Source organism: Mus pahari, chromosome 18, assembly GCF_900095145.1.
Source record: "Mus pahari chromosome 18, PAHARI_EIJ_v1.1, whole genome shotgun sequence".
Lineage (NCBI taxonomy): Eukaryota > Metazoa > Chordata > Mammalia > Rodentia > Muridae > Mus > Mus pahari.
The window spans coordinates 23,168,832-23,192,971 of NC_034607.1; the positions used below are offsets into that span (position 1 = coordinate 23,168,832).

General features: G+C 49.7%; 3 protein-coding genes across 8 annotated transcripts in view; 2 read left to right on the forward strand and 1 right to left on the reverse strand.

Annotated features, from left to right (window-relative positions):
• The window catches only part of Chaf1a (chromatin assembly factor 1 subunit A), a 26,787-nt gene extending 25,288 nt beyond the window's left edge, over nucleotides 1–1,499 (forward strand). Inside the window, exon 14 of the mRNA XM_029531404.1 lies at nucleotides 707–1,499. Within this exon, the coding sequence (XP_029387264.1) occupies nucleotides 707–850 (144 nt within the window). The 3' untranslated portion in view covers nucleotides 851–1,499. The remainder of the gene's footprint in view (nucleotides 1–706) is intronic.
• Nucleotides 1,500–1,528: 29 nt separating this feature from the next.
• Ubxn6 (UBX domain protein 6) lies at nucleotides 1,529–7,747 on the reverse strand. The gene is made up of 11 exons (XM_021217912.2): nucleotides 7,563–7,747; nucleotides 5,796–5,959; nucleotides 5,482–5,546; nucleotides 5,164–5,292; nucleotides 3,686–3,783; nucleotides 3,451–3,526; nucleotides 2,956–3,040; nucleotides 2,659–2,878; nucleotides 2,453–2,583; nucleotides 2,227–2,375; nucleotides 1,529–1,974 (listed from the first exon to the last, which is right to left on the reverse strand). The coding sequence occupies exons 1-11, from the start codon at nucleotides 7,643–7,645 to the stop codon at nucleotides 1,846–1,848; spliced, it is 1,329 nt and encodes a 442-aa protein (XP_021073571.1). The 5' UTR covers nucleotides 7,646–7,747; the 3' UTR covers nucleotides 1,529–1,845.
• A 4,243-nt stretch (nucleotides 7,748–11,990) lies between these two features.
• Nucleotides 11,991–24,140, forward strand: part of Hdgfl2 (HDGF like 2) — a 20,958-nt gene continuing 8,808 nt past the window's right edge. For 4 of the 6 annotated variants that reach the window (XM_021217554.2, XM_021217551.2, XM_021217552.2 and 1 more), the window contains exons 1-3: nucleotides 11,991–12,183; nucleotides 14,452–14,528; nucleotides 14,629–14,767. In XM_021217554.2, coding sequence (XP_021073213.1) covers nucleotides 12,112–12,183; nucleotides 14,452–14,528; nucleotides 14,629–14,767 — 288 coding nt within the window. In that variant the 5' untranslated portion in view covers nucleotides 11,991–12,111. The remainder of the gene's footprint in view (nucleotides 12,184–14,451; nucleotides 14,529–14,628; nucleotides 14,768–24,140) is intronic. The other 2 variants (XM_021217553.2, XM_029531529.1) reach the window with 1 other exon arrangement.

Genomic DNA, 24,140 nt, shown 5'->3' on the forward strand with positions numbered 1-24,140 from the left:
TTTTTTTTTTTTTTTTTTTTTTTTTTGGAGCCAGGGTTCTTAACCACTAAGCAGCAACCCAAGCTGGCCTCAACTCTTGCTTCAGCCTCCATGTGCAAGAGGCATTTGTAACAGCTGCTTTCCCTAGTCAAAGCCTGCCAGGCTATTTCTTCACCATGTGGTGTCACCCTGGCTGCATCTGTCTCCTCCCCAGAGGCCCATGGGTTCTAGCAGCAGTCCCAGTTGCAGGAGCTGCTGAGATTTAGCCATCAAAGGAAACACCAAATCTTTATTTAAAAAGGGGGGCGGGGGCGGCTGGAGAGATGGCTCAGTGGTTGAGAGCACTGACTGTTCTTCCCGAGGTCCTGAGTTCAATTCCCAGCAACCACATGGTGGCTCACAACCATCTGTAATGAGATATGATGTACTCTTCTGGTGTGTCTGAAGACAGCTAAAGTATATTCATGAATAACATAAGTTTTAAAAAAGACAGACAGACAGACCCAGAAAGTGCATGTTCAGTTGGCTCTCTGAATCCAAAGTCCAGAAGCCATTGAGGTTGCAGCGGAGAACTGCCACTGGCAGTTTTGAGATTGCAACATAGCTCATCTTAGCACTGGGTTTGCAGCAATCGGTCCCAGTGCAGACGCTCTGAGCAGGAATCGCTGCCTAGTACAGTAGGTTGGGGGTGCATGGTCAACATGCTGACAGGCTGTATTTTGCACAGGTTGGGTCTGGGGACATGGACGGCTTCCAGGCAGACACAGAAGAAGATGAAGAGGATGACACAGACTGTATGATCATAGATGTGCCAGATGTTGGGAGTGACATGTCAGAAGCTCCCATACCCGCGCCCACACTTTGCAAGTGACAGGTGTCAAGTTAAAAGACCTGGGGAGCTGACCTAGGTGACAGGGAGGAGCGGAGTGTAGGCACCTGAAGTGCAAGGCTGCTAGTAGGCGTGTTCTGAGCAGTGGAGGCCGTGCTTCCCCCCCAGCCTTGTAGAGCTGCTGAGGGAGATGGGAATGGAGACCAGCAACAGCCTGCTCCCTGCAGCATCTGACTAGCAACCACCACACTGAGCCTCCTGCCAACTCCTATGATAAGAGCACTTTGTCTGGAGTCTGGGGGAGGCCTGGACAGCTACTTCCAAATTGTAAAGACCCTGGGTCTGTGTGCTAATCTGCCCTTCTTAATTGACAGATGCCTGCTTGGGCCTTAATCACAGCACTTGCTGTGGGCAAACATCTGCTATAAATTGTGCTAGGGATCATGTGGCTGCTGTGCAGGCCCTGGGCAAATGTGGACATGTATAAACGTATTCTACCTGAGCCCTCTGTCTTCTGTCTCAACTATATTATACTGGTGCATGTCCTTCCACCTGTCCTAGATCCAGTCCAAGCTTGCTAGGGTGCTGGTAGAAAAGAAACACCCAGGGACCTCAAAATGACACTAAACCTAGAGTTGGTTGGTTGACTTATAGGACAGATTCATACTGCCAGCCCTTCAACGGCCATGTTGCTATGGCTCTGATGAAACACTGGGAGGCTGAGTTTAAATAGCCTGTTTATTTGGGGTTTATAATTTAGGAATTACAGCTCCATGCTGCCAGCTGCCTCCATCCACAGCCTTTGTGTCCATCCCACCTGTGCTGCACTCCAAGATGGTACCAGAGGGTTAAGACTCCACGCACCTCAGGCAGGTACAAGCCTGTCCCTTGAAGCCCACCAGCCCACAGAGGAGATAGGACCTTCTTTCCAACTCTACTCTTCTAGTGTCCTTCCTATTGCTGGGGACTCAGAGGGAAAGGAAGGGGTTTGGAAATAGCATGAGACTGGAGCCACAATGGGCCAAGCCTGCATTTATTCAGGAGAGTTGCTCGATGGCTGCAAGCAGCTCAGGCCTCAAGACAGATTTTGCTGGCTCAGCTCCTGCTGCCCTTATATCTTCCAACACTGAAGCATCCCAAGAGAAGGTCAACAGGGCAGAGGGTACCTGCAAGGCAGGTAGAATGTCACCTAGGATGCAATGCCCCCTATGATGGCCTGTCCCCATGCCACCTTCACCACCATACAGATCCCTTCAGTTGGCTCTTTAAAGGTACCCTCCCCATCTTACAGGATGAAAACCAAGGCACCAAGACAATGTAAGCCCACACACACCCTGGCGGTGGGAATTTGATCCAAAATGCTGGACCCTCCCATTCAGTGCCAGGGGTGTGATCTCATGAGCACAGCCCCAGCTCACCAGCCCGCACTCATTCAGGGCCAAGGCCTCGTTCTCCTCCAGCTTCTGCCCACCGGAGGCCCTCAGCTCAAAGGGCAGCCAGTCGTTCTGTAGTGCCACACGCACAAATTGGAAGAGCACGGAGAGCCTCTCCCGAGCATAGAAGGTTCCTGCAGGACAGACACAGCATGAGCTAGAGGTGGTCCCATCAGATTGCCACCCAACCTGGGCTGCGGTGGTCACACACCTTGCAGTAGACAGCCATCCGGCAGGCGCACGCGCAGAAGAGCATAGGTATACTTGCGAAGCTCCCGCTGCTCCTCTTTCTCCCGCATAGCTTTGGTCCTGAGCGAGCTCAGTCGCTCCACTGCCTCTGTTCTGTGCGGGGAAGAGAATTGGTCAAGCCTCCCAAGCTATTGCCCTGTGAACCGCCCCTCCTCATGTGGGCCCTACCTGAGCCTTTGCTCCCGCTTCACCTCCTCAGCTGTAAGGCTGAAGAAATCTGAGGGGAGCTCAAAATGTGAGGCCAGAGCCGAGGGGCGGAAGACTCGGAGCTGCCGATCCAGAGTGGCCCGCACAGGCTTGGCATCCAACAGCTGCAGCTTGTGCCGCTCCAGGTTCTGCGGCTGTGCCCGTGCATCCTCACCCAGGACGTAGAACTCCTCCTGACCCTCTGCAGAGGCATCACGGCTGTATTCATGTCCCACGTGCCACCCCTGCCCCCTCCCACCTGCCTGGCCGCCTTCTCACCCTGATCTGGCACAGGTAGGGTGACCTTCTTGAAGCCAATGGCTTCAAAGAACTCGTGGCTCCCCTCGAGGCAGTTGATGCGCTCCTGGGGATGAGGCACACACAGGTCACCCAGGTTGCAGAGCCAGGACCCACCACTGCTGATATTGATGCCAAGCAGCTCCCACTGGCTGAAGCCCCAGCAGTTGATGAGTGAGTCTGGGAATCATGTCCCCCCAGAATGGCTTTGTGGTTAGAGAGGCTGCACCCACAAGCCTTGTGTCTGCATTTATAGAATAAATTTGGAGGGTGACTTCCCAGAAGTATTCAGATTAAAGAAAGATGAGTGATGAGCTCCATGCCTGTATGCTAGCACTTTGGAAGCTGGGTCAGTACTCAGCTGACCCCCAGTACTGTTGAGACCTGGTCTCAACAACAAAAATAAGACAAAAATCCAGGCAACAGCATGACACCCACCCCCATGCCCAGTGACCCAAGGACAGCCATAGCAGCTACCTGGAACACCTTGTTCTGCAGTTTGATTTTCTGGTATTTTTCTTCCTCTGGGTGTAAATGGATGTTGTCCAGGTATCTGGGGAGGGAGAAAAGGGAGAGCCACCCAGGGGACTACCTGACTTCACTGTTCTTACACTCAGGTTCTCACAGCCAGGGTGAGCCTGGTGCCCAAAGCACAGGGAGTCTACAGCATAGCCCCCGAGGCTTAGATCCCTTGGGTAATCAGCTCACTCACTTGGCAATAGTATCCACACCCAGCTTCACTCGGTCCTGGTCTCTATTGAATGTATGTATCTTCATGATTGAGGCAGCCACAGGATCTATGGAAAAGTGCTGGAGGAAAAGAGGGCATGCTGAGGATTCCATAAGACTGCTGGGGAAGCCAGGCGTGGTGGTGCACACCTTTAATCCCAGCACTTGGGAGGCAGAGGCAGGCAGATTTCCAGGACAGTCGAGGCTACACAGAGAAACCCTGTCTTGAAAAACCCCAAAGGGAAAAAAAAAAAAGACTGCTGGGGAATGGGGAAGAGGGACCGCAACTGCAGCCATCAGTTCTCAGGCCAAGCCAGCCATAACAAAGCATGCACGCCTTCGGTAGAGGCCACTCCTGCCTCTTCCAGAATGAGGAGAAGGCCAAGCAAGAAGAGGAGACAAGCACATCTTTGGGATTTTGGGGGCCCTGGCAATATAGCTGTGCCTTATGTGCTAGCTTTAGAACCACAGCACCTGGGCTGAGGTCCCCATGGCCATCAGTCATACAACTCCCACGGTAACCACAATGGGTGTCAGGTAACAAAGAAGGACACAAGCCTATCATCAGCAAATCAGAATGGCTGGTATGATGCTGGAACCCAGGAAGACACCATGGTGAGTCTGGGATAAGGCAGCACTGGGGCTGCTAGTCATAGGCTATTGTCAGAAGATCCACAATTGGGGAAAGCAAGACCGTTCCCAGGAGGATGAAACCACAAGCCAAAGGATGTGAGGCCTCTACCAGCTGAGGAAGACAAATCTGGAGGCTCCATTAGGGACTATTCTTCCAATCTGAATTTAGATCAGCAGGTCTCGTGTTGAACTCCTTATATCAGAGCTCAGGATAGGAATGTACACACCTGAAGCCACCAGGCACTGTCAAAGCTGGGCATAGGTATGTACATGTCCTCTTACTCCCAGTTTTTCTTTTGTGTAGCAATAGGCTTGTCCAAGGTTCACAATCCTGCCTCAGCAGGAAAACTGGATTGTACCAATATGACTGACTCATTTTCTGAGTCTCCTATACCCTATGCCTCATGAGGATGGGGTAGAAACCTTGCTAGGTACCGTGATCTGAATAAGATGGCTCTGACAGCCTCATATATTGGGATGTTTAGTCATTGAGGAGTGGCACTATTTAAAAGGATTAGAAGGATTAGGTGTGGCCTTGGTGGAAGTGTGTCACTGGGGATAGGGGATGGGGCCTTGGGGCTTAAAACACCCATGCAGGCCATGTCTGTCACATCAGGATGTGTGGCATTCAGCTACTCCAGTTCAGCACCATACCTGCCTGCCTGCTGCCAATCTCTCTGCCATAACAGACTAAACCTCTGAAACTAAGCTATCCCCAATTAAATAATTTCTTTTGTAAGAACTGCCTTGACCATGGTGTCTCTTCACTGTAATAGAATAGAATAGTTGATGGGCATGTGTCCAATAGCTGGAACACAGGTCACTCACTGACAGGATGGCCTGCTTGATGTGGGCATCCCGCTGGTCCCTCCTCAGGGTGACACCTGTGAGCGGACAGATGAAGAACACACCAGGCACTGCCAAATGGGGAGAGATTTCCTCCTTGGGTTCAGGTACCTGAAGACAGAAGACAGGAGGCTCTTATAGCTGGACATACAGACCCATGCTGTTAATCCTCCTTTCCAAGGGTCTGTCTCCTCCCCACTGCCTCAGGTATGGCTCATATGCATGAGGCTCTCCCTCCCCAGGCTTCAGCTGCCTCCATACTGCCCCAGAACATTGGGCAGTCCCCAGCAGATACCTTACCGAGTTGGTCCCAGGAGCTCCTGGATTGTTGCTGGAGGTGGCTTCTGCCTGAAGTTCCTTCCTCACTGAGAGTAGGAAGGTGTGATATGGACAGAGTAAGGACCCCAGCCTGAACCCAGAGACTCAGCCTCTGGGTGCAAAGGTGGAAGTTGGGAGGGTGGGGAGGGAGCTGGTCTGAGAGCTAGCAACTCTCCCTCCCAATGTTCCAGAATCTAGTCCCTGCTTCCCCAAGCCTCCATCCAAGCAAGAACTAATGGTGTCTCTGCCACATGGGACTTGGAGCTACCCTCTGGGGACCCTAGAGCAGAACTCACCCTGGTTCCGGATGGTGTCCTGAGATGTCGGACCCCGGGCTCGGGGCTGTTTCTGTTCCAGCCGGGCCAGGGCAGCAGCGGCAGCCATCTGTGCCTCATCAGTGGGACCCTGACGGGGCTGCTGGAGGGCCAGCTGTGGTGACTTTCCTTTGGAGGTCTTCTCCCTGAACAGACATGAAGACCCAAGTTTGAAAAACGGTGTATAGAGGAATTTTAATCAAGCAACATGTGGGAGGAATGCAGACATGCAGCAAATCTTTAATCTCTCTGGCTGGAATGCAGACAGGCCCACAGTATGGATCTTTAATCCCTAACAATATAGGTAAGATTAGTTTGTAGAAGGAAGAAGTCATGTTTGAAAGAGGCATCTTATTGAGCGGCAGACAAAGTGACAAATCAGAGAGAGATTTGACAGAATGAGTCAGGGATAGATTACACCCAACTCTGAGAACAGTCAGGAAAGAGAGGACTCAATAGGCAGCACAGAGAGAGAGTTGAAGCAGTTCAGTCAGTCAGTGCAGTTCAGAGGCAGGTTGCAGCACAGAGAATGAGAAGGAACCAGAAGATTAGAAGAGACTGCCAGACTTAGTTCGAGTCCAAGCAGAGCCCTTCAGTGAGAAATTGAGAGAAGCCAAATTGAATTAGCTTGGTTAATTATATTGTACAGATGCTAGAAGCTTCCTGGGATAGTTGTTAGAACATGGGAAATGCTCTGGGCTCAGCCCAAGCAGTGTGTTCACACAGCTTGGTTACAGCTCTCATCTCATCACTTCATCTGAGGAAATAAAAGTGACATTTACTTTTATAGATCACACACACAGATCACGGACACTGGACCATCTCTTCCACTATCAACTCCTGGTCTGAGGATCCTTTGAACCTCCATGTTCCTCTCATCATAGAAGCTGCCCCACTATTTGCAGCTGTACCCTGGTGTGTCTACCTCCCTTCTAGCCCTGGCCTGCAGGCCCCTCCTTCTCCTCACACACAGCCCCAGTCCCTAGTTGTCATTTTAGTTGTCATTTTCCTCCTCATATACTTCCCTGGTAGCCTGTAGCTGTCTCCAATCTCTACTTCACCCCCTCTGGGCAGCTCCAACATGCCTTACCTCCCTCTCCAGAACACAAAGTTCTCCGGGGCCTCCAGTACTCCTGGGAGTACCCCAGTTGCCAAGGCCCCCACAGAGATCCCATCTTCACCTGTCACCCCAACCTCTCAACAACAAACTGGGGTTCTCTGGTTTCCACACTCCTCCAAGACCCTTCTATTACCCTCTCTCACTCCCCAGCCCCTCCCTGATTACCACACAACCTACAAAGAAGTCTTACTCTCACAGACCTCCTGGCCACACCTTCTCTTAGGTCCTACCCACACTCCACCAAGGCCACATCTTTAGGCGGATCTTCCCTTAGCTCCATTCTGGACATTGCCCTGTCCCTTCTCACCACCCAGAACCAAGAGTCTCCAAGCTGTGACCAAACGGCCCTGGTCACGACCGCCCACCGGTTCCGCCTACCCCTAACGCCCCGCCCACCCGTGCTACACCACACAACTGCCCTCCCTTCTGCCCCGCCCACCACTGCTACAACGCCCCGCCCTCATCTTAGGCTCCGCCCCTGCCTATACTCTTTGGCCACGCCCATCTCCCCCACCCCGCCCACCCATCTATCCGGCTCTGCATAGCCTAGAAGGACTCCTGACACACAACCGCCCGCCCTTTTGCTCCCCCGCCCTCGCCCTCTCCGTTGCCCAACCAGCGTCACACACCCTGCGGAATCCGTAAGCTTCTGGCCGGGCCCCGCGCTCTTGAACTTGATGTCAGCCTTGATCTCCTGGAAGAACTTCTTCATGGCGGCAGCGGCCCGGCGGCGTGGGCCGCAGGGCGGAGGGCGCAGGGCCCGGGTGGATGAGGAGCAGGCGGCCAACCACCGGAAAGAAAATATCGCGGCGACGGAAGTCCCGCCCTGATCACGTGACAATCGCTTTGCAACACCTAGCGGGCGGGGCGCCATCTTCCTGTCTGCGGACGCCGTTGCCAGGGCGACAGGCTCGCCTCCCTCAGGACCGCGGCAGCCACCAGGGGAGCTTAAGAGCAGCCTAGAGATAGCTCAGCAGGTAAGAGCACCGACTGCGCTCCCAAAGGTCATGAGTTCAACCACATGGTGGCTCAACCATCCATAACGAGATCTGACGCCCTTTTCTGGAGTGTCTGCATTTAATAAATAAATCTTAAAGAAAATATTAAAAAAAAAAAAAAAAAAAAAGAAGTGCCACCTGGAACTGGGGTGGATGTAGCAGATTAGAAGGAGCCAACAGGGCTGGTGAGATGGCTCAGTGGGTAAGAGCANCTGACTGCTCTTCCGAAGGTCCGGAGTTCAAATCCCAGCAACCACATGGTGGCTCATAACCATCCGTAACAAGATCTGACGCCCTCTTCTGGAGTGTCTGAAGACAGCTACAGTGTACTTANATATAATAAATAAATAAATCTTTAAAAAAAAAAAAAAAAAAAAAAAAGGAGCTGACAGAGATTGGGCAGGCAAGGTCAGAGCTGACCTGGACTACAGTGCTGTCTCACAGGACCGCAGTTGGTACAGGGCTTGCTCAGCATCTGCAAAGCTGAGTTTACTCTCCAACACTTCCATCTTGTGGTGTGTACACAACAAAAAGTTGGATGTTCTGGACTCAGGCTTTTTAAAACACTACTGTTCATGTGAAAAACAGCCATCATCTACATCAGAATCACTGTGACTGTGCACTGTTGATGGTCCATTGAGCGCTCACTTGAGATTTCCTGTGTGCATGTAATTCTGCCCTAATGGTGCATGGCATTGTGGACTCTGGACCATGTAACTGAAGTGGCTATGGAGCTTTCGTCTATGTTGGTGTGAAATTTGTCAGGGATAGAGCAGCTTTGGGGACTACCCAGTCTGTTAATCTTTTTAGTTTTGCCAACCATCAGATCCCAAGATGCACAAAGGATGGAGACCCTGGTGATTTCAAGGAAACAAACCCCATAGCTGGAGGAGAGCAGTGGAGGCATTTGATGAGAACTGTGGAAGACAGGTTTCTAAGAGCTACAGTGAGAGGAGTGGAGCACCTTAAAGAAACGATTAAGAGCACTGCCTGTTCTTCTAGAGGTCCTGAGTTCAATTCCCAGCAATGATGTGGTGGCTCCCAATCATCTCTAATGGGATGCAGTGCCCACTTCTTTTTGTTTTTTTTTGTTGTTGTTGTTGTTGTTGTTTTCGAGACAGGGTTTCTCTGTGTAGCCTTGGCTGTCCTGGAACTCACTTTGTAGACCAGGCTGGCCTCAAACTCAGAAATCCACTTACCTCTGCCTCCCAAGTGCTGGGATTAAAGGCATGCGCCACCACGCCCGGCTGCAGTACCCACTTCTGGTGTGTCTGAAGGGAGCAACAGTGTACTCACATACATACAAATAAATCTTTAAAAAAAAAAAAGCTGGGCGTGGTGGCACACGCCTTTAATCCCAGCACTCGGGAGGCAGAGGCAGGCAGATTTCTGAGTTCGAGGCCAGCCTGGTCTACAAAGTGAGTTCCAGGACAGCCAGGGCTACACAGAGAAACCCTGTCTTGAAAAACCTAAAAAAAAAAAAAAAGGCAGCCAGGAAGTGTTCAGTAAATGTTCCAAGACATGATATTTTAGTCCTTTGGGGGGGGGAATTGAGCCATTCACTGGTGGCACATTCCTTTAGATCCCAGCACTCAGGAAGCAGAGGCAGGCAGAACCTGGTCTATAGATTGAGTTCCAGGACAGCCCAGGCTATAAAAAGAAACCTGCCTGGAGAAGAGAGAAAGGAAGGAAGGAAGGAAGGAAGGAAGGAAGGAAGAAAGAGGGCTGGTGAGATGACTCAGCAGGTAAGAACACTGACTGCTCTTCCGAAGGTCTTACAGTTCAAATCCCAGCAACCACATGGTGGCTCACAACCATCTGTAACGAGATCCGATGCCCTCTTCTGGCGAGTCTGAAGACAGCTACAGTGTACTTATGTATAATATAAATAAATCGTTAAGAAAAAAGAAGAAAAAAGGAAGGAAGATTGTGGGTTTTGGGGGTTTTTTTTTGGTTGGTTGGTTTTTTTGGGGGGGAGGGAGGCTGAGTTTTACTATGGAGACCAAAATGACCTTGAACTCAGAGATGTACCTGTCCCTACCTCCTGAGTACTGAGATCATAGGTGTACACCACCAAGTTCCCCAATGTATATGTCTGTGGGAAAGCAATCAGAGAACAAAGAAGGAGCTTTATTCCTGTGAGACAGGATCTCTCCCTGAACCTAGAGCTAGGCAGGCCACAAACCCTAGCCTGCCATCCTCCATCTCCACCTCCCACAATTCTGGTCAGTTCTCATGCTTCCCTCCTAAATACTGGGAGGACAGGCTTAAGTGTCCCAGTTCTCTGTCAATTTTTAGGTCCTGAGACTTCCCTACAGCCTAGACATCCCCCACCTTTATTAGTTTTCCTTTGAGATCATAGATTTAAAAAAAAAAAAACCATAAGAATACAAACAGTTCTTTATGGTGTGAGTCAGGATTCTAGTGTAGAAGCTCCAGGAATCCCAAGGACAGACACAGCTCAAGATAGGGAAGTCACTAACCCTCCCTGGCCCCATTGGACATGGTTCATTATGGACCCTATTTTACAGCTAGGAAAACTGAGACACTTGGTATCCAATGTATTTTTTTACTCAGCCTGGAATAGTTTGTGACATTAAGTATAGTAGGTACTCAACACTTTGTAAATAAGAGAAATAAGCATCGTAGGAAGGGGGCTTAGAGAAAAGCTCATCTTCTCTAACATGCAAAACACCCAGATTCCATCCCCACCACCTCATAAGCCCTTGGAAAATAGAGTCAGGAGATCAAAAGTTCTAATTCAGCCTTGGGTACATAGCTATTCAGAAAGTAGCATGGGCTAAGACCCCGTCATAAAGATAAACAACTACTAAGATACAGTATAAATTTAAGTAAAGTAAATATGGCTAGTGAAATGGTTCATTGAGTGAATTACTTTCCCCGTAAGCCTCAGGTGAAGGGAGAGGACTGGTGGGCTCCACAAAGCTGCCCTCTGACTTCTTTCTACACAACGCTGTAGCACATAGCACACAGATTTTAAGGCAGGGCACGGTGGCATACATGTTTGATCCAGAGCTGGGGAGGCAGAGGCAAGAGTACATCTGTGAGTTCGAAGCCAGCCTGGTCTATACAAGGAGTTGCTTCCCTCCCCGAGTGAGACCCTGTCTCCAGATAAAATTAAGCATAATTAAAATGGCTGGGCAGTGGTGGCGCATGCCTTTAATCCCAGCACTTGGGAGTTAGAGGCAGGCGGATTTCTGAGTTCAAGGCCAGCCTGGTCCACAAAGTGAGTTCCAGGACAGCCAGGGCTACACAAAGAAACCCTGTCTCGAAACAAACAAACAAAAACACAAAGGAAAAAATTTAAATAACGAAAGTAAACAAGTGAGCTCTGTCCCACCCCCTTCTCAGCCTTGACCTCTTGAGCCCCGCCCCTTCCTCCGCCAACTCCTGGCGGGAGTTTGCTGAGTTCTGTTGAACTTGACTTCAAGTCCAGCCAATGGTCGAGCTGTAGCCAATGGGCTTCATAGTTGCACTGATACCCTTCTGGAAGGCTGTCGTTAATCCGTCTTCTACGCTGATTGGTTGGTTTTATTTCGTGGGGACGACTCCAATGGCCTGTTCAGTACTCTTATGTATGTTCCGCCCTCACTAGGCCCCGCCCCATCGCTGCTTCTCATTCGTTTCAGTCTTCCTTTCACCCACAGGCCACTGCCTCATGCGGCTCTTAAGCCACGCCCCTGCTTTCTAGCTAAGCCCCTGTCCGTCTTGCGTCTAATTCGTCTATTGCCCCACATCCTGACTGCGAGCCACGCCCCTGAGCGATCCCCACCCTAAGCTCCGCCCCATCATTCCTCTCTAGGCTCCACCCAGTAGCCGCTTAAACCTTTCGTCTTTTACCTCGGACATCCTCCGCCCCACCCACTGGGCTCCTAGTCCACGCCCTTGGCTTCTGCTCCGTTATCCAATCCCGTTAACTAGCTCTGATCCAACCCCTCCCTTCATTGGCCCGCGCGCGTCTCTGTGGTCATGAGCGACGGCGACGGCGGCCCCTAGCCAAGGGAGGGCGGGACTTCCGGTCGTGCTGAACCCAATAAGTAGACGCCGGCCGGCGGCCCGTGCGGACGCCTCCGCCCCTCAGGCGTCCGACTCCCGCCTCTGGCTTCGCCCCCCACCGCCGCCGTTGCTGCTTCCCGCGGCCTGGGCCTCCGCCGACAGCATGCCGCACGCCTTCAAGCCCGGGGACTTGGTGTTTGCCAAGATGAAGGGCTACCCGCACTGGCCGGCCCGGGTGAGGCCGCGCGTGGAGTGGACGGGCCCGGCGGAGTTGGCGGCCCCGAGCAGAGGGGCCGCGGGCGGGCGGGCGGGCGGGCGGGCGGAGGCTGCAATGGAGGCCGAGGGGAGGCTGAGGAGAGGTTGGGCTCAGGTGGCTGCACTGTGGTTTTCTGGAGTTGAGGAATCTCCTTCCTCCGGGACCACAGTGCCTGGGGTATGGAGCGTCTTCGGGGAGGTCCCTGGTCTGAGGGACTTGTGTTCCGCGGTTCCGGATCCTGGCTCTGACCCATGGTCCTTTGGAACTGAGGCGTGGCAATGTTTTGGTCTGAGTAACCTGCATGGTGAGGTCCTGAGTCTCAGAGACCCACAGTCCTGCAGAGAACGACCGTGGTGCTATCTTAGACCTCCTCCGGAACCTGTGTCACTTGGTTTGGTGTCCAGGGCCTGATAGACCAATGTACCAGAGGTCAGAAATGCGTTTAGGGGATCCCAGGATCGTGGAGCCTGAGGGATGTAGTGGGGCTCAAAGGGTGCATGGGCACGTTGGGATTGGAGTGGAAGGGAAGTGGGAAGAGTCTCCCAGAGAGGCTGCGCGTGATGGATGGGGGAGCGGGATGCAGCCCCAAAGAAAGGGACCTTATCTCTATGACCTAAATGAGGGCAAGGGTTGGAAGATAGCTTTTCTGGGGACCTGGAGTCCGGCCCTTAAAGGGACTCAGTGGGCTGTATGTAGCTTACCTGAGCACAGGCAGCTTCGGACTGGAGGTAGGAGCCTTTAAGTTTTCCTGTTCGAGAAAGCTGGGGTCAAGCAGTGTAGATGTTTGGAGCCTAGGTGCGCAGGTGGTAGAGTTCTGGCCCTGGCAAAAACCGACACATACACGGGGACCCAAAGGCTTCTTTTGCCCCCAGGACTTGGGACAGAGGTCACTGCAGGGCTGAAGTTAGTAGCATTCATGTGTCAGGACTGAAGGAATTTTTGTTTGTGCAGATGGTGGCTGGCGTTGCAAGTCCTGGCGCACATGTTCAGTTGCATAGAAACAGGTTTTGTTGCCTCTAGGTCTTAGTACAGGGGCTAGATTGGCTGTGTGTGCCTGGGGGTGGGAGTGGAAGGCCATTCGGCAGGGAGTTGCCATGGGGATGCCAAAGAGCAAGCTCAACAGGAACTAGCCCAGGAGGTAACTCCTAGAGGTCAGGACCAGAGAGGCCCATAAGTTCCTGAGGTGTGGGACCGTTGGGAGAAGCAGACTGGCAGTCCTCAGCAGAGCATGTTTGAGGATGCTTCTGTATCTGGTACCTGCATCCAGCCACCAGGGACCAGAGTTTGGGGAGCAGGCTAGGGAGGATCCAGCAATCCCCCGGTGTTGATGAGGTGGGCGGTTAAGCCCTGGAAAATCCTACTGTGAGTGGGGGAGACTGAGGAGCAAAACTATACTGTGGCCACTGCCCTCGCTAGTCTACCTCTATGAAGCTCTTGTCCCTTCCCCCTTCCCAGCCTTCTCCAGCACTGAGAGAACAGTTCCAAGCACCTGATTGGAGGGGAAGGGGCTACTTAGCATCCTGTGGGAAGGTGACTGACAGCTGCTGGAACCCATGGGCTTTCACAAAGAGGGTGGAACTTCCGGGTTGCTCTGGGCCTGGCTCCTTTAGCACCCCCACCCCCACCCCCCAAATTTTCTCCATCCCTGTTGCTGCCAGATTTACCTCTGGGACAAGAGCAGACCGGGCCTTTTTTCCAGGAGGGGCAGTCATTGGCTAGTCCCGGGAGTGGGGAGAAACTGAGCCTAGGCCCACCCCAGGGGCTTCAGGGGACCATACTAGACCTGGCTCGGCTTAAGTGCCTGTATGGGGCCCAGCTTTCTTCTTAGTGGAAAGATAATCACTGTGGGTGGCAGACAGGTTTGCAGGATGCACATAAGTGTGCAGGTTTCATAGCCAGGCATGGTTGTACTTACCTTCAATCCCAATCCCCATTGCTTAGGAGACAGAGACAAGTACCAGGCCACCTTTGTCTACATAGTTTGAAGACAGCCAGGCTACATAGTGAGACTGTCTAAAAAGAAAAAAAAAATAATTCCAAATTAAGGGGCTAAGGAGTTTATAGTTTATAGCTTAGTGGACCTGAGTTCAGATCTCTAGAATTGTGTTTGGAAGGTGCTGTGTCTCCCCATGGTGTGCCTCCCCCCATCCCAACCCCCCCTAAGTAACTGGATGGTAACTGGGTCTGGATAAAGCTGCCTCTTGGCCTTCACCAGAAGCCCTCTGACCAGCCTGCCTCACACTACAGATTGATGACATTGCTGATGGTGCCGTGAAGCCCCCACCCAACAAATACCCCATCTTCTTTTTTGGAACGCATGAAACGTAAGTGTCCCCTCCAGGTTTTCAGTGTTCACCCACAGACTGACTTTTTTCCCAGGGTGACCTGGTTCACCTGGAACTGGCCTATGGTTCTTACCTCCAGGGCCTTCCTGGGACCCAAGGACCTGTTCCCCTATGATAAGTGCAAGGACAAGTACGGAAAGCCCAACAAGAGGAAAGGCTTCAATGAGGGGCTCTGGGAGATACAGAACAACCCCCATGCCAGCTACAGTGCACCTCCGGTGAGTGCCTGGGAACAAGTGGGGAGTGGAGCGTCTATAGGCTCCCAGGGGCAGGGGCTTCCTCAGAAACTCCCAGGATGGTTTCTCAGTACTGTAGCAGATTGGGTCTTTCTTTGGGGTGTATTTTGGGGCTTCTCAGAATGCTTAGCAGAATCGTAGGTCTGCCTACTCCACTCCAGGGATGCCCCAGGTCATTCTACCACGTATGTGTATAGATATCACCCAGTGTCCACTAGGTGGGGACCACCATCTAAGGATGAGCCTGGATTCTGAACAGGGTGTTGCAAGTCTGGAAGACGCCTCTCAAAAGTGAAAGGCTTGCTGTACTAGCGCCTTCCTCTGTCTGGGACTCGGCTGAGCACTGGGTAGAGTTGAAACGCCTCCTGTAACTAGCACCCTCCTCTATCTGGGACTCTCAACTGAGGATTGGGCAGAGTAAGCAGTTGTTTGTGAATGTGAGAACTCCTGGTCAGAGAGAAGAAATAATGCCAAGAGCCTGTCTGGAAGTATCTGGGGAGAGAAGAAATTTAGAAAAGTTGAAGAGAGGGGCTGGTGAGACACAGCAGATGCTTGCCCTCCATGCCTGATGACGTGAGCACCTTCCCCAGTACTCACATGGTGGGAAGGAAGCTGTCTCCTGTATGTTACTCTCTGGCCTCCCTCCACACACGCCCACACTAAACAAATATAATTTCTAAAGTTTAAAATTAGAAGTTGAAATCAATAGAAAACCACTGTGGAAGGCTGGAGAGGGCTGCCTATGTGGATGTTCTAGAGTGAGATAAGAGTGGAAGGTATTGGGCTGGGTAGAGTCCTTCGCTCTGCTTTTACTCCTGCTTTGGAGTGCTAGTGGTGTTTTGTATGGTGTATGCATATCCATATGTATGCATATCTTTGCAGGCTGGAGGTTGACATCAGTGTCTTCCTTGATCCCTCCCCATCTTATATATTGAGCCACAGTCTCTCATGAACCCCTAGCTCACTCAGTTGGCTGAATTAGCTCAAAGGATACCCTGTTTGTGTCCTGTGCACCTGGGCTCACAAGTGGTCTGCCTGGCATCTCTGCGAATGCCAGGAACCTTAATCCTGATGCTTTTGTGAGTGCAATAGGTGCTTTACTGGGTAAGCTATTGCCTCAGTCCCTGCTCTGGAGGCTTTAATGAGAAATGGCAGAGTAGTGCCAGCTTGGGAGGGATGGTCGGTCATCCAGTTGGCAAGTGGCTAAAGGGAGCGATCACAAGCCAAAACCTGCTATTGGTAAAGGAGGTCACCTGGGTTTGTTGATGGTGAGCAAAGCAGGAGTTCATGAGTGTCAGTCCCAACCCTGGCTTTACTGGTAGAAATTAGAGTCTTCTCAGAGATACTGGTCATGTTTGAATCTTAAAATCTTGAGGTAGTAAGGACCTCTCTTTCCCTAACTGGCATGAGCTGGAAGGAGTCTCCTGGGGGAGCAGCAAGTTGTGTTGACACCTACCAAACAAAAATCAGGCCCTGATCTGGACCAGTTCTGGCCTGTAGTATGCAGTCAGAAATGTTCACACAGCAGGTGTCTCCCAAGCATTTCTGGTTTGGCTGCCTTTGTTGAGAGACTGGGGGCATGTACTGTATGCCAGTGACAGCTTACTTCTGTCATCTGTACCATGTGTGCAGAGTGGAGTAGCTCTTGGTCTCTGCTGGGCTCTGCTTGGGCAGGGGATCTTGAAGAAGATCATGTCATGATCTCTGCTGGCATTAGTTTGAACGCTCTCTGGTTACACATCCTAAGCCTGTTGCCTGCTGGTGAATCATCACTATATTTAATATTTATTGGACAACCATAGCTTGTGGGCACTATGAAGACAAATGCAGCCCTCAAGGAAACAAAACTCAAACATCAAGTGCTGAAGCCAACCAGCCAGCCACATACCTCTGAGACAGAGTGGCTGGAAGCTCTGAGAACCTCTAACTGCCCTGTGGTTCCATGACCTAGTGTGCTCTCAGGGGGACATGAGTGTGGAATGTAGATGGGTCTGTCATGCCAGCATTCAGAGATGCTGAGACAGGAGGCTCTCTTGGGTTAGAGTACAGGGTCAGCCTGAGCTCTACATAATCATACCTTGAGTCAAACAAATAGGAAAGAGAGGTATAATAATTCCTGGGCCACCCTAGAGTGGTCCTTCCAAGCATTGTCAAAATAGGTACTTTTGACAGACAGTGTATACAAAGGCCTTCAGAAGCATGATTTTATGGGAAAACGAGTGTAGTGACAATTCTGGGATTTTTGGCATCTGGTATCTGTAAAAAAAAAAAAAAACACAGAAATGGTTTTGCCAGCTGCAGATAGTCTCTTCGATTGTGTGATGATTGGAATTCTGGGAACTTTTCAGAGGTTATATATAAATCCTAGGGCTCCAAGAGGTGGAGTTGGTGATTGTTGGTTGTTGGGGGCGGGGGTTGGTTGCGGTTTTTAGTAGTCTTGCTCAAAGAAGAAACAAGAAAGAAAGAAAGTAGACTCGGGGATCTCTAGGGATCTCCCCCCTCCATCCTTGATTCTCTCCTATCTAGTAATGGGATGAAACTGGGGGGGGGGGTGAAGGGGAAAAAGAAGAACCCACAAAGTAGAAAAGACTAGCTATAATTGAGCTGTCTCTTTTTCCTAAAAATTTTAGCTTAATTTTGCAAGTCAGACAGGAATTCCAGTTTCACATTCAGAAAGAGCATTGTTCTGTGGGGAGCCATCCTGCTGCAGTGCCTTTCTATCTCACTGAAAACCACACAAAGCTTGCTTGCTTGCTTGCTTGCTTGCTTGCTTGCTTGCTTGCTTGCTTGCTTTCTTGCTTTCTTTCTTTCTTTCTTTCTTTCTTTCTTTCTTTTTTTTAGATGTATTCATTTTTATTTTATGTGTATAGATATTTTGCCTGTATGTATATTAGTATACTGTGTGCATGCCTGGTGCCTGAGGAGGCCAAAAGAGGCTGCCACATCCCCTGGCACTGGAGTTATCAGACAGCATGTGAGCTGGTTTTGTTTTGATGTGTGTTGCTTTGTTTTGTTTTGTTTTCTCGCTCTTCTTTATGACAAATTTTCCCCAATTTAAGAAGTTCTTTGAGAATATGCCATCAACCTTAGTCAGAGAATAGACAGGCCTGCTTCACCTGTCCTGTGAATGGCCCTGCAGATAGCATATGTTTTAAACTGGTTGTTAATCCTATCTCTGACCTTATCTCAGCCACATTCATTTGCATGTGCACATGGTTCTTGGCACCAATGATGTGTTTGCTCACAGAGCGTTCCATGGGATGTATATAGGTCCACAAACTCACTATCATTGTTCTGTATGTTGAGGTCTTGCATGCCCACTCCAGGTCCATTGAAAGCACAGAACAAAGGGGCTGGTCCCCTGGCAGTAGTACTGGGTCAAGTGCTGGGACTGTGCAAGAGTACCCAGTATTCATAGCCACTTGGCAATGTCTCCAGCCCCAGTTATCTGTTGATTCTGAGCTTTGCTCACTCAGCAGAGCTCCTGACAGTTGATTCATGCTAACAGACCAACTAGCCTCCATCTTTTTGGGGAGTTGTTTGTGTGGATGATGTATGCACATGCAGAGGAAGCCAGAGCAGAATATGGGTATCTTCCTCTGTGACTCTCCACTGTTGCTGAAACAGGGCTCTCTGCACTAGAAGCTTGTAGTCTTGACTGGGCTGGCTGCTTGGTAAGCTCTTGGGAGATACCTGTCTTGGTCACAAACCTCACAGTTATGACACTCAGGTCCTCATGGTTCCTGAGGAGGGGCTTTTATCCACAGAGTCCTCTCTTCAAACCATTTTGGGTGGTTTAGTTTAGTTTGGTTTTGGTTTTGAGACAGGGTCTTATGATGTAGTCCAAGCTAACCTCAAATCCACTAGCAGAGAATGGCCTTGAAATCCTGGTCCTCCTGCCTCCACTTTCCAAGGCCTGAGATGACCAGCATGTGCGACCATCATATCCCCAGCGTTAATCTGTCTCTTCCTTCTCACAGCCAAGATGCCAGATGGTCACAGCATGCTTGGGACCATCATGTCTTTTTAGCCCTGCTGTGGTCTTCAGTGGGGAGTCCTTCATTATATGACTAGATATCCACCAGACTGTTTCCTTGGGCTCTGAGACCACTCAGACTTAGACTAAGCCACTCAATTGTAGTGGTTTTGTTTGTTTGTTTGGTTGGTTGGTTGGTTGGTTGGTTGGTTGGTTAGTTGGTTTTTCGAGAAAGGATTTCTCTGTATAGCCTTGGCTGTCCTGGAACTCACTCAGTAGACCAGGCTGGCCTCGAACTCAGAAATCCGCCTGTCTCTGCCTCCCAAGTGCTGGAATTAAAAGGCGTGTGCCACCACTGCCCGGCTGTTTGTTTGTTTACATGCATGTTTTTAGTTACATGCATATGTGCCTTGGTACACTTCTGAAGGTCAGAGAACAGCTGTGGAAGTTTATATTCTTCCACATGTGGGTTCTAGGGATCAAACTCAGCTCAGGCTTGACAGCAAGCACTTTTACCCACTGAGCCCTTTCACTGGCCTCAGTAGTGTTTTTGCAGGTGGGACAGGCTAGTTCTCTGGTAGGGTAGACTTTTTTTTTTTTTTTTTTTTTAACCAGAAGAGCCCAAGCAGTGCCTTGGCTTGTGTCAAGCTTGTACCTGTCCTGCCTCAGCCTCCCAAGCATAAGGTTATAAGTGTGAAACCCATAGTCATTCATGGCTGTGTGTTGGTGCCATAAGGGGGTGCAAAGGGGTCTCACTGATCTAGAGAGATGTCTCAGTTGGTAAAATGGTTGTCATGAAGTCAGGAGGACCCAAGGCTAGTACCAACATAAAGCCAGATGTGGTATTTGCTTGGTCTCTGCACTGGGGAGGCAGAGATAGGGGATCCTTTGAGCTCCTGGCAAGCTAGCCTCACCTCAGTGAGCTCTTAGCACTGCAGCCTTGCCTCAGAAAGGTGACCCACTCCTAAGTGGCAACTGAGCTTGGCCCATTCTAGTAGGCACACCTATTTTTCATCATTGATGTTCAGTTACTTTTTGGTTATGAGTTATGTAAACACACACATATAAGTTGATATCAGAGGACAATTTGCAGTGGTTGGTTCTTTCTACCATGTGCATCTTGAGGATCAAACTTCAGGTGATCAGACTTAGTGGCAAGCACCTTTACCCAATGAGCCATATCGCCAGTCCTGTAATATTTTTGATTTTTAACCATGCACCCCAGGGTGAACTCAATTGGGAACCTCAGTTCGAACCTCAGTCCAACCTCTCCAATGCTGGGATGAGGAACAGGAACCCCAGGCTTGGCTTCTGTCTAGAGCTCTCAGGCTAGTTAGCAACACAAGGAGAAGAAGGCAGACTCCTTATGCTGGGCATTCTTCCCTTCTGACTAGCACCTAAGTCCATAGGCTGCTGGAAAAGAGAAGCCTGATGTAGAGGCACCACTGCTGATGGGGAGTACCATCAAGCCCTGGGTCTCTACCACACCTACATGTTGCTTGCCTCTATGTCCTGCCAGACCCCCAGGGTTAGGGGCAGTGTTTAGTCAGTACTCAGTGAACACTCAGTGAACTCAGTAGTCACTGTCTTAGGGTTTCTATTGCTGCGATGAGACACCACAACCAAAAGCAACTTGGAGAGGAAAGGTTTTATTCAGCTTGCACTTCCACATCAATGTTTATCATGAAAGGAAGTTGTGTCAGTAACTCACACAGGGCAGGATCCTGGAGGCAGGAGCTGATGCAGAGGCCATGTAGTGTGCTGCTTACTGACTTGCTCAGCCTGATTTCTTACAGAACCCAGGACCACCAGCTCAGGGATGACACCACCCACAGTGACACCCCTCCCACATCAATCACTAATTAAGAAAATACCCTACAGTTAGATCTTATGGAGGCATTTTCTAAATTGAGACTTACAAAAACATTAGCTATCATACTGCCCTCCAGGATACACAGCTGAGCTGGACTGTGCAGCTGTGGTCCCTTGTCCAGACTGACACTGAATCTCTAGTTTGGAATTTTTGAAACAAGATCTCATTACCTAGCCCAGGCTGGCCCGAAACTAACTCTCAATTCTGCCCCAGTCTCCTGTGAACTAAGATGACAGTTCCATGCCATGATGCTCAGCTTTGAGGAACAATGCTGTTGGTGTTCTGTTGTATTGGAGACGGTCTTGTGGCACATGCATTCTATTGTGCAGATGTAGAGGTAAGAGGACAGCCTCTGTGTCAGTCCTCCCCTTCTACCTTACTTGAGGCATGGTCTCTTATTCTGTATAGGCCAAGCTGTCTGACAGCTCCCAGGGAGGTTCTCCTGTCTCAGTAGGCATGCCTTGATTACAGCTGCTCACAATATGTTTCGCTTTCATGTGGGTTCTGAGGGTTTGAACTCCAGTCCTCATACTTGCACAGCAAACACTTCTGCCCAACCCCCAACCGCCTGTGACATCTGTCCATTGTCCAGACTTAAAGGCCACAGTGGGCCTGTGCCTATGCTGCAGGTCTCTTGCTAACCTGAGTTGTATAGCTGATGTAAAACCTCTCTGACTGTGTCCAGATGCCATACACTGTGTCATTCATGAACAACAGTGGTTCTCGATGGTGTGATGTTGCCCTGTTCTTCATGAAAGCCACTTGGCATTGTCTTCTTGGAAAACAAGAACCATGTTGTCATTTTGGGGAGTTGAGAGAAAGGGAGAGAGAACAGAGTCACCTTGGGGAAGGCGGTGTATCACAGTCTCCACACAAGGCATCACTTTTCCCTTTTATGTTTGGTATAGAGTTCACCCTACATAAGTATCACACAGTTCAAAATGATTCAGGCAGGGTTATGTCACAGCTCTTTGGCCACACCAGCACTGTGAAGACAAATGTTCTCTGATTTTCATTTGGTGGGATCATTAGTCTGTGCTGAGGACTCAGCCTCTGCTGTCAGTTGGGAAAGATACTGGACTTTATGAAGGAGGTTGGAGAGCCCCTGCCAGCCCTGCTGCCTACCCTCTTTGTCTCTCTCCTTTCTTTTCCTTCCATTGCTTTTGAGACAGGATCTCACAGATCCCAAGCTAGCCTCAAATTCCCTATGTAGCTGAAGGTGACTTCAGACTGTTGAGATCCTACTGTCTCTGTCTCCCACATGCTAGGTAATGAATAATAGGTCTGGCCTGTGTTTCCATGCTGCTGTGTGAGTTTATGTGCCTAGGCTCAGGCACAAGCACCTGGGAGACCTGGACTTCTTTTTTTTAGGTTTTTCGAGACAGGGTTTCTCTGTATAGTCCTGGCTGTGCTGGAAATCACTTTGTAGACCAGGCTGGCCTCGAACTCAGAAATCCGCCTGCCTCTGCCTCCCGAGTGCTGGGATTAAAGGCGTGCACCACTACGCCCGGCTCCTTCTCCAAGTTCTTAAGATTTACATGTATAACTATGTGCTGTCTGGTTTTATGTCAGCTTGACATAGTAGAGTCATTTGGGAAGAGCCTCACATGAAAAGATGTCCCCAACAGATTAGCTCGTGGTCATTCTCCTAATTGATGATTAATATGGGAAGGCCCAGCTCACTGTGGATGATGTCACACTTTGGGTGGTGGTCCTGGGTGCAATAAGAAAGCAAGCTGAGCAAACCATGGTGAGCAAGCCAATAAACAGCACCCCTCCATGACCCCTACATCAGCTCCTGCCTTGAATTCCCATCCTGACTTCCTAGATGATGAGATGTAAGCTGAAATAAACCCTTTCCTCTCCAAGTTCATGGTTTTGGTTATGGTTTTTTTAACCATAGCAATAGAAGTACTAAGTAAAACACATTGGTATCAGGAGTGGGGTATTGATGACATTCATGACCATATATTTTAGGGAGGATTGTGGTAGCATTTGAACTTTGGACTAAGAAATCCATTGAGTATGCAGAGCTCAATTGGCTGTTCTGTGGGTGCCTGGAAGATAGAAATATTGATAGCTATGCAGATGATAGAGGCTTGCCTTCTGAAGGTTTAGAGGGGAGTGTTCAGAGTACATTAAGAATTCTTCTATTGGGCCGTTCCACTAAAGTGAAACCTTTGCTTTGTGAGAATAATCAATGTTGGGGCTGAAGAATCAAGTGACAGCATTGCTGAAGCAAAATCTGAGAAGAGATTCTTCAGGGTTAGCACACAGAGGCTGTAGTTAAAGCATCAGCATCACACTTGGATCTCATGCTGGCAGCCAAACTGAGTTATATGTAAGTCACCTAGGTGGTGCTGGGTTGAAGGCTGAAGGAGTCTTGAAGAGCAACTGAGGCTTGGCAAGGAGAGGCCAATGGTGAATATGCAGCCTTAGTTGTAGTAGAAGCCCCAACATTGAAGCCTTAGTACCATGTAGCAGGATCAGAGTCCCTGAAGAGAACCTACAAGAGGCCACTGGTGAAGGTGCAGCCCAGTTGCAGAGACCCCAGTATTTTGGAGATGTCAGTGGCATAGGATGACCAAGAACAATAGCAAGTGTGGTGGAGTGGGTCTGAGCCGACTAGAAGACAAGCTGTGGGTGCTGCCGCCAAGGCCTTTGGAGACCAGAGCTTGAAAGTCACTGAGTCTCCCCTGAGCTGTACATGACTGGACTTAGATTTTGCTTTGATCTGACTGACTGCCCTGCTTCCTCCTCCTGGAGTAAGAAAGAATGTAACTTTTATCTTTTTTTTTTGTTTTTGGTTTTTTTTTTAGATTTATTTATTTATTATATATAAGTACACTGTAGCCGCCTTCAGAAACTCCAGAAGAGGGCGTCAGATCTTGTTATGGATGGTTGTGAGCCACCATGTGGTTGCTGGGATTTGAACTCCACACCTTCGGAAGAGCAGTCGGGTGCTCTTACCCACTGAGCCATCTCACCAGCCCCCTTTTATCTTATTTTAATTTATTTAACCCCACACTTTAGAGACTTTGGATATTTAAAGAAACTTTGAACTTAGAGATTGAACATTTTTGTTATTTGTTTTTGTTGTTGGATTTGTTTTGTTGGGGGAGTGGGGTTTGTTGGTTTTTTTGATAGGTTTTAGGTTTTTTTGCTTGTTTGTTTTTCGAGACAGGGTTTCTCTGTATAGCCCTAGCTGTCCAGGAACTCACTTTGTAGACCAGGCTGGCCTCGAACTCAGAAATCCGCCTGCCTTTGCCTCCTGAGTGCTGGAATTAAAGGCATAAGCCACCATGCCCAGCTTTTGGGAGGTTTTGTTTGCACGGGGTTTGGTTGGTTTTTTTTGCACGGGGGTCGAGACAGGATTTCTCTGTATAGCACTGGCTGTCCTGGAGATATTTTAGTTTTTTGTTTTAGTTGGTTAGTGGGTTTGTTTTTGTTGTTGTTGTTGTTTCTTTTTTTCTCTTTTTTTTTTTTTTTTTTTTTTTTTTGTTTTT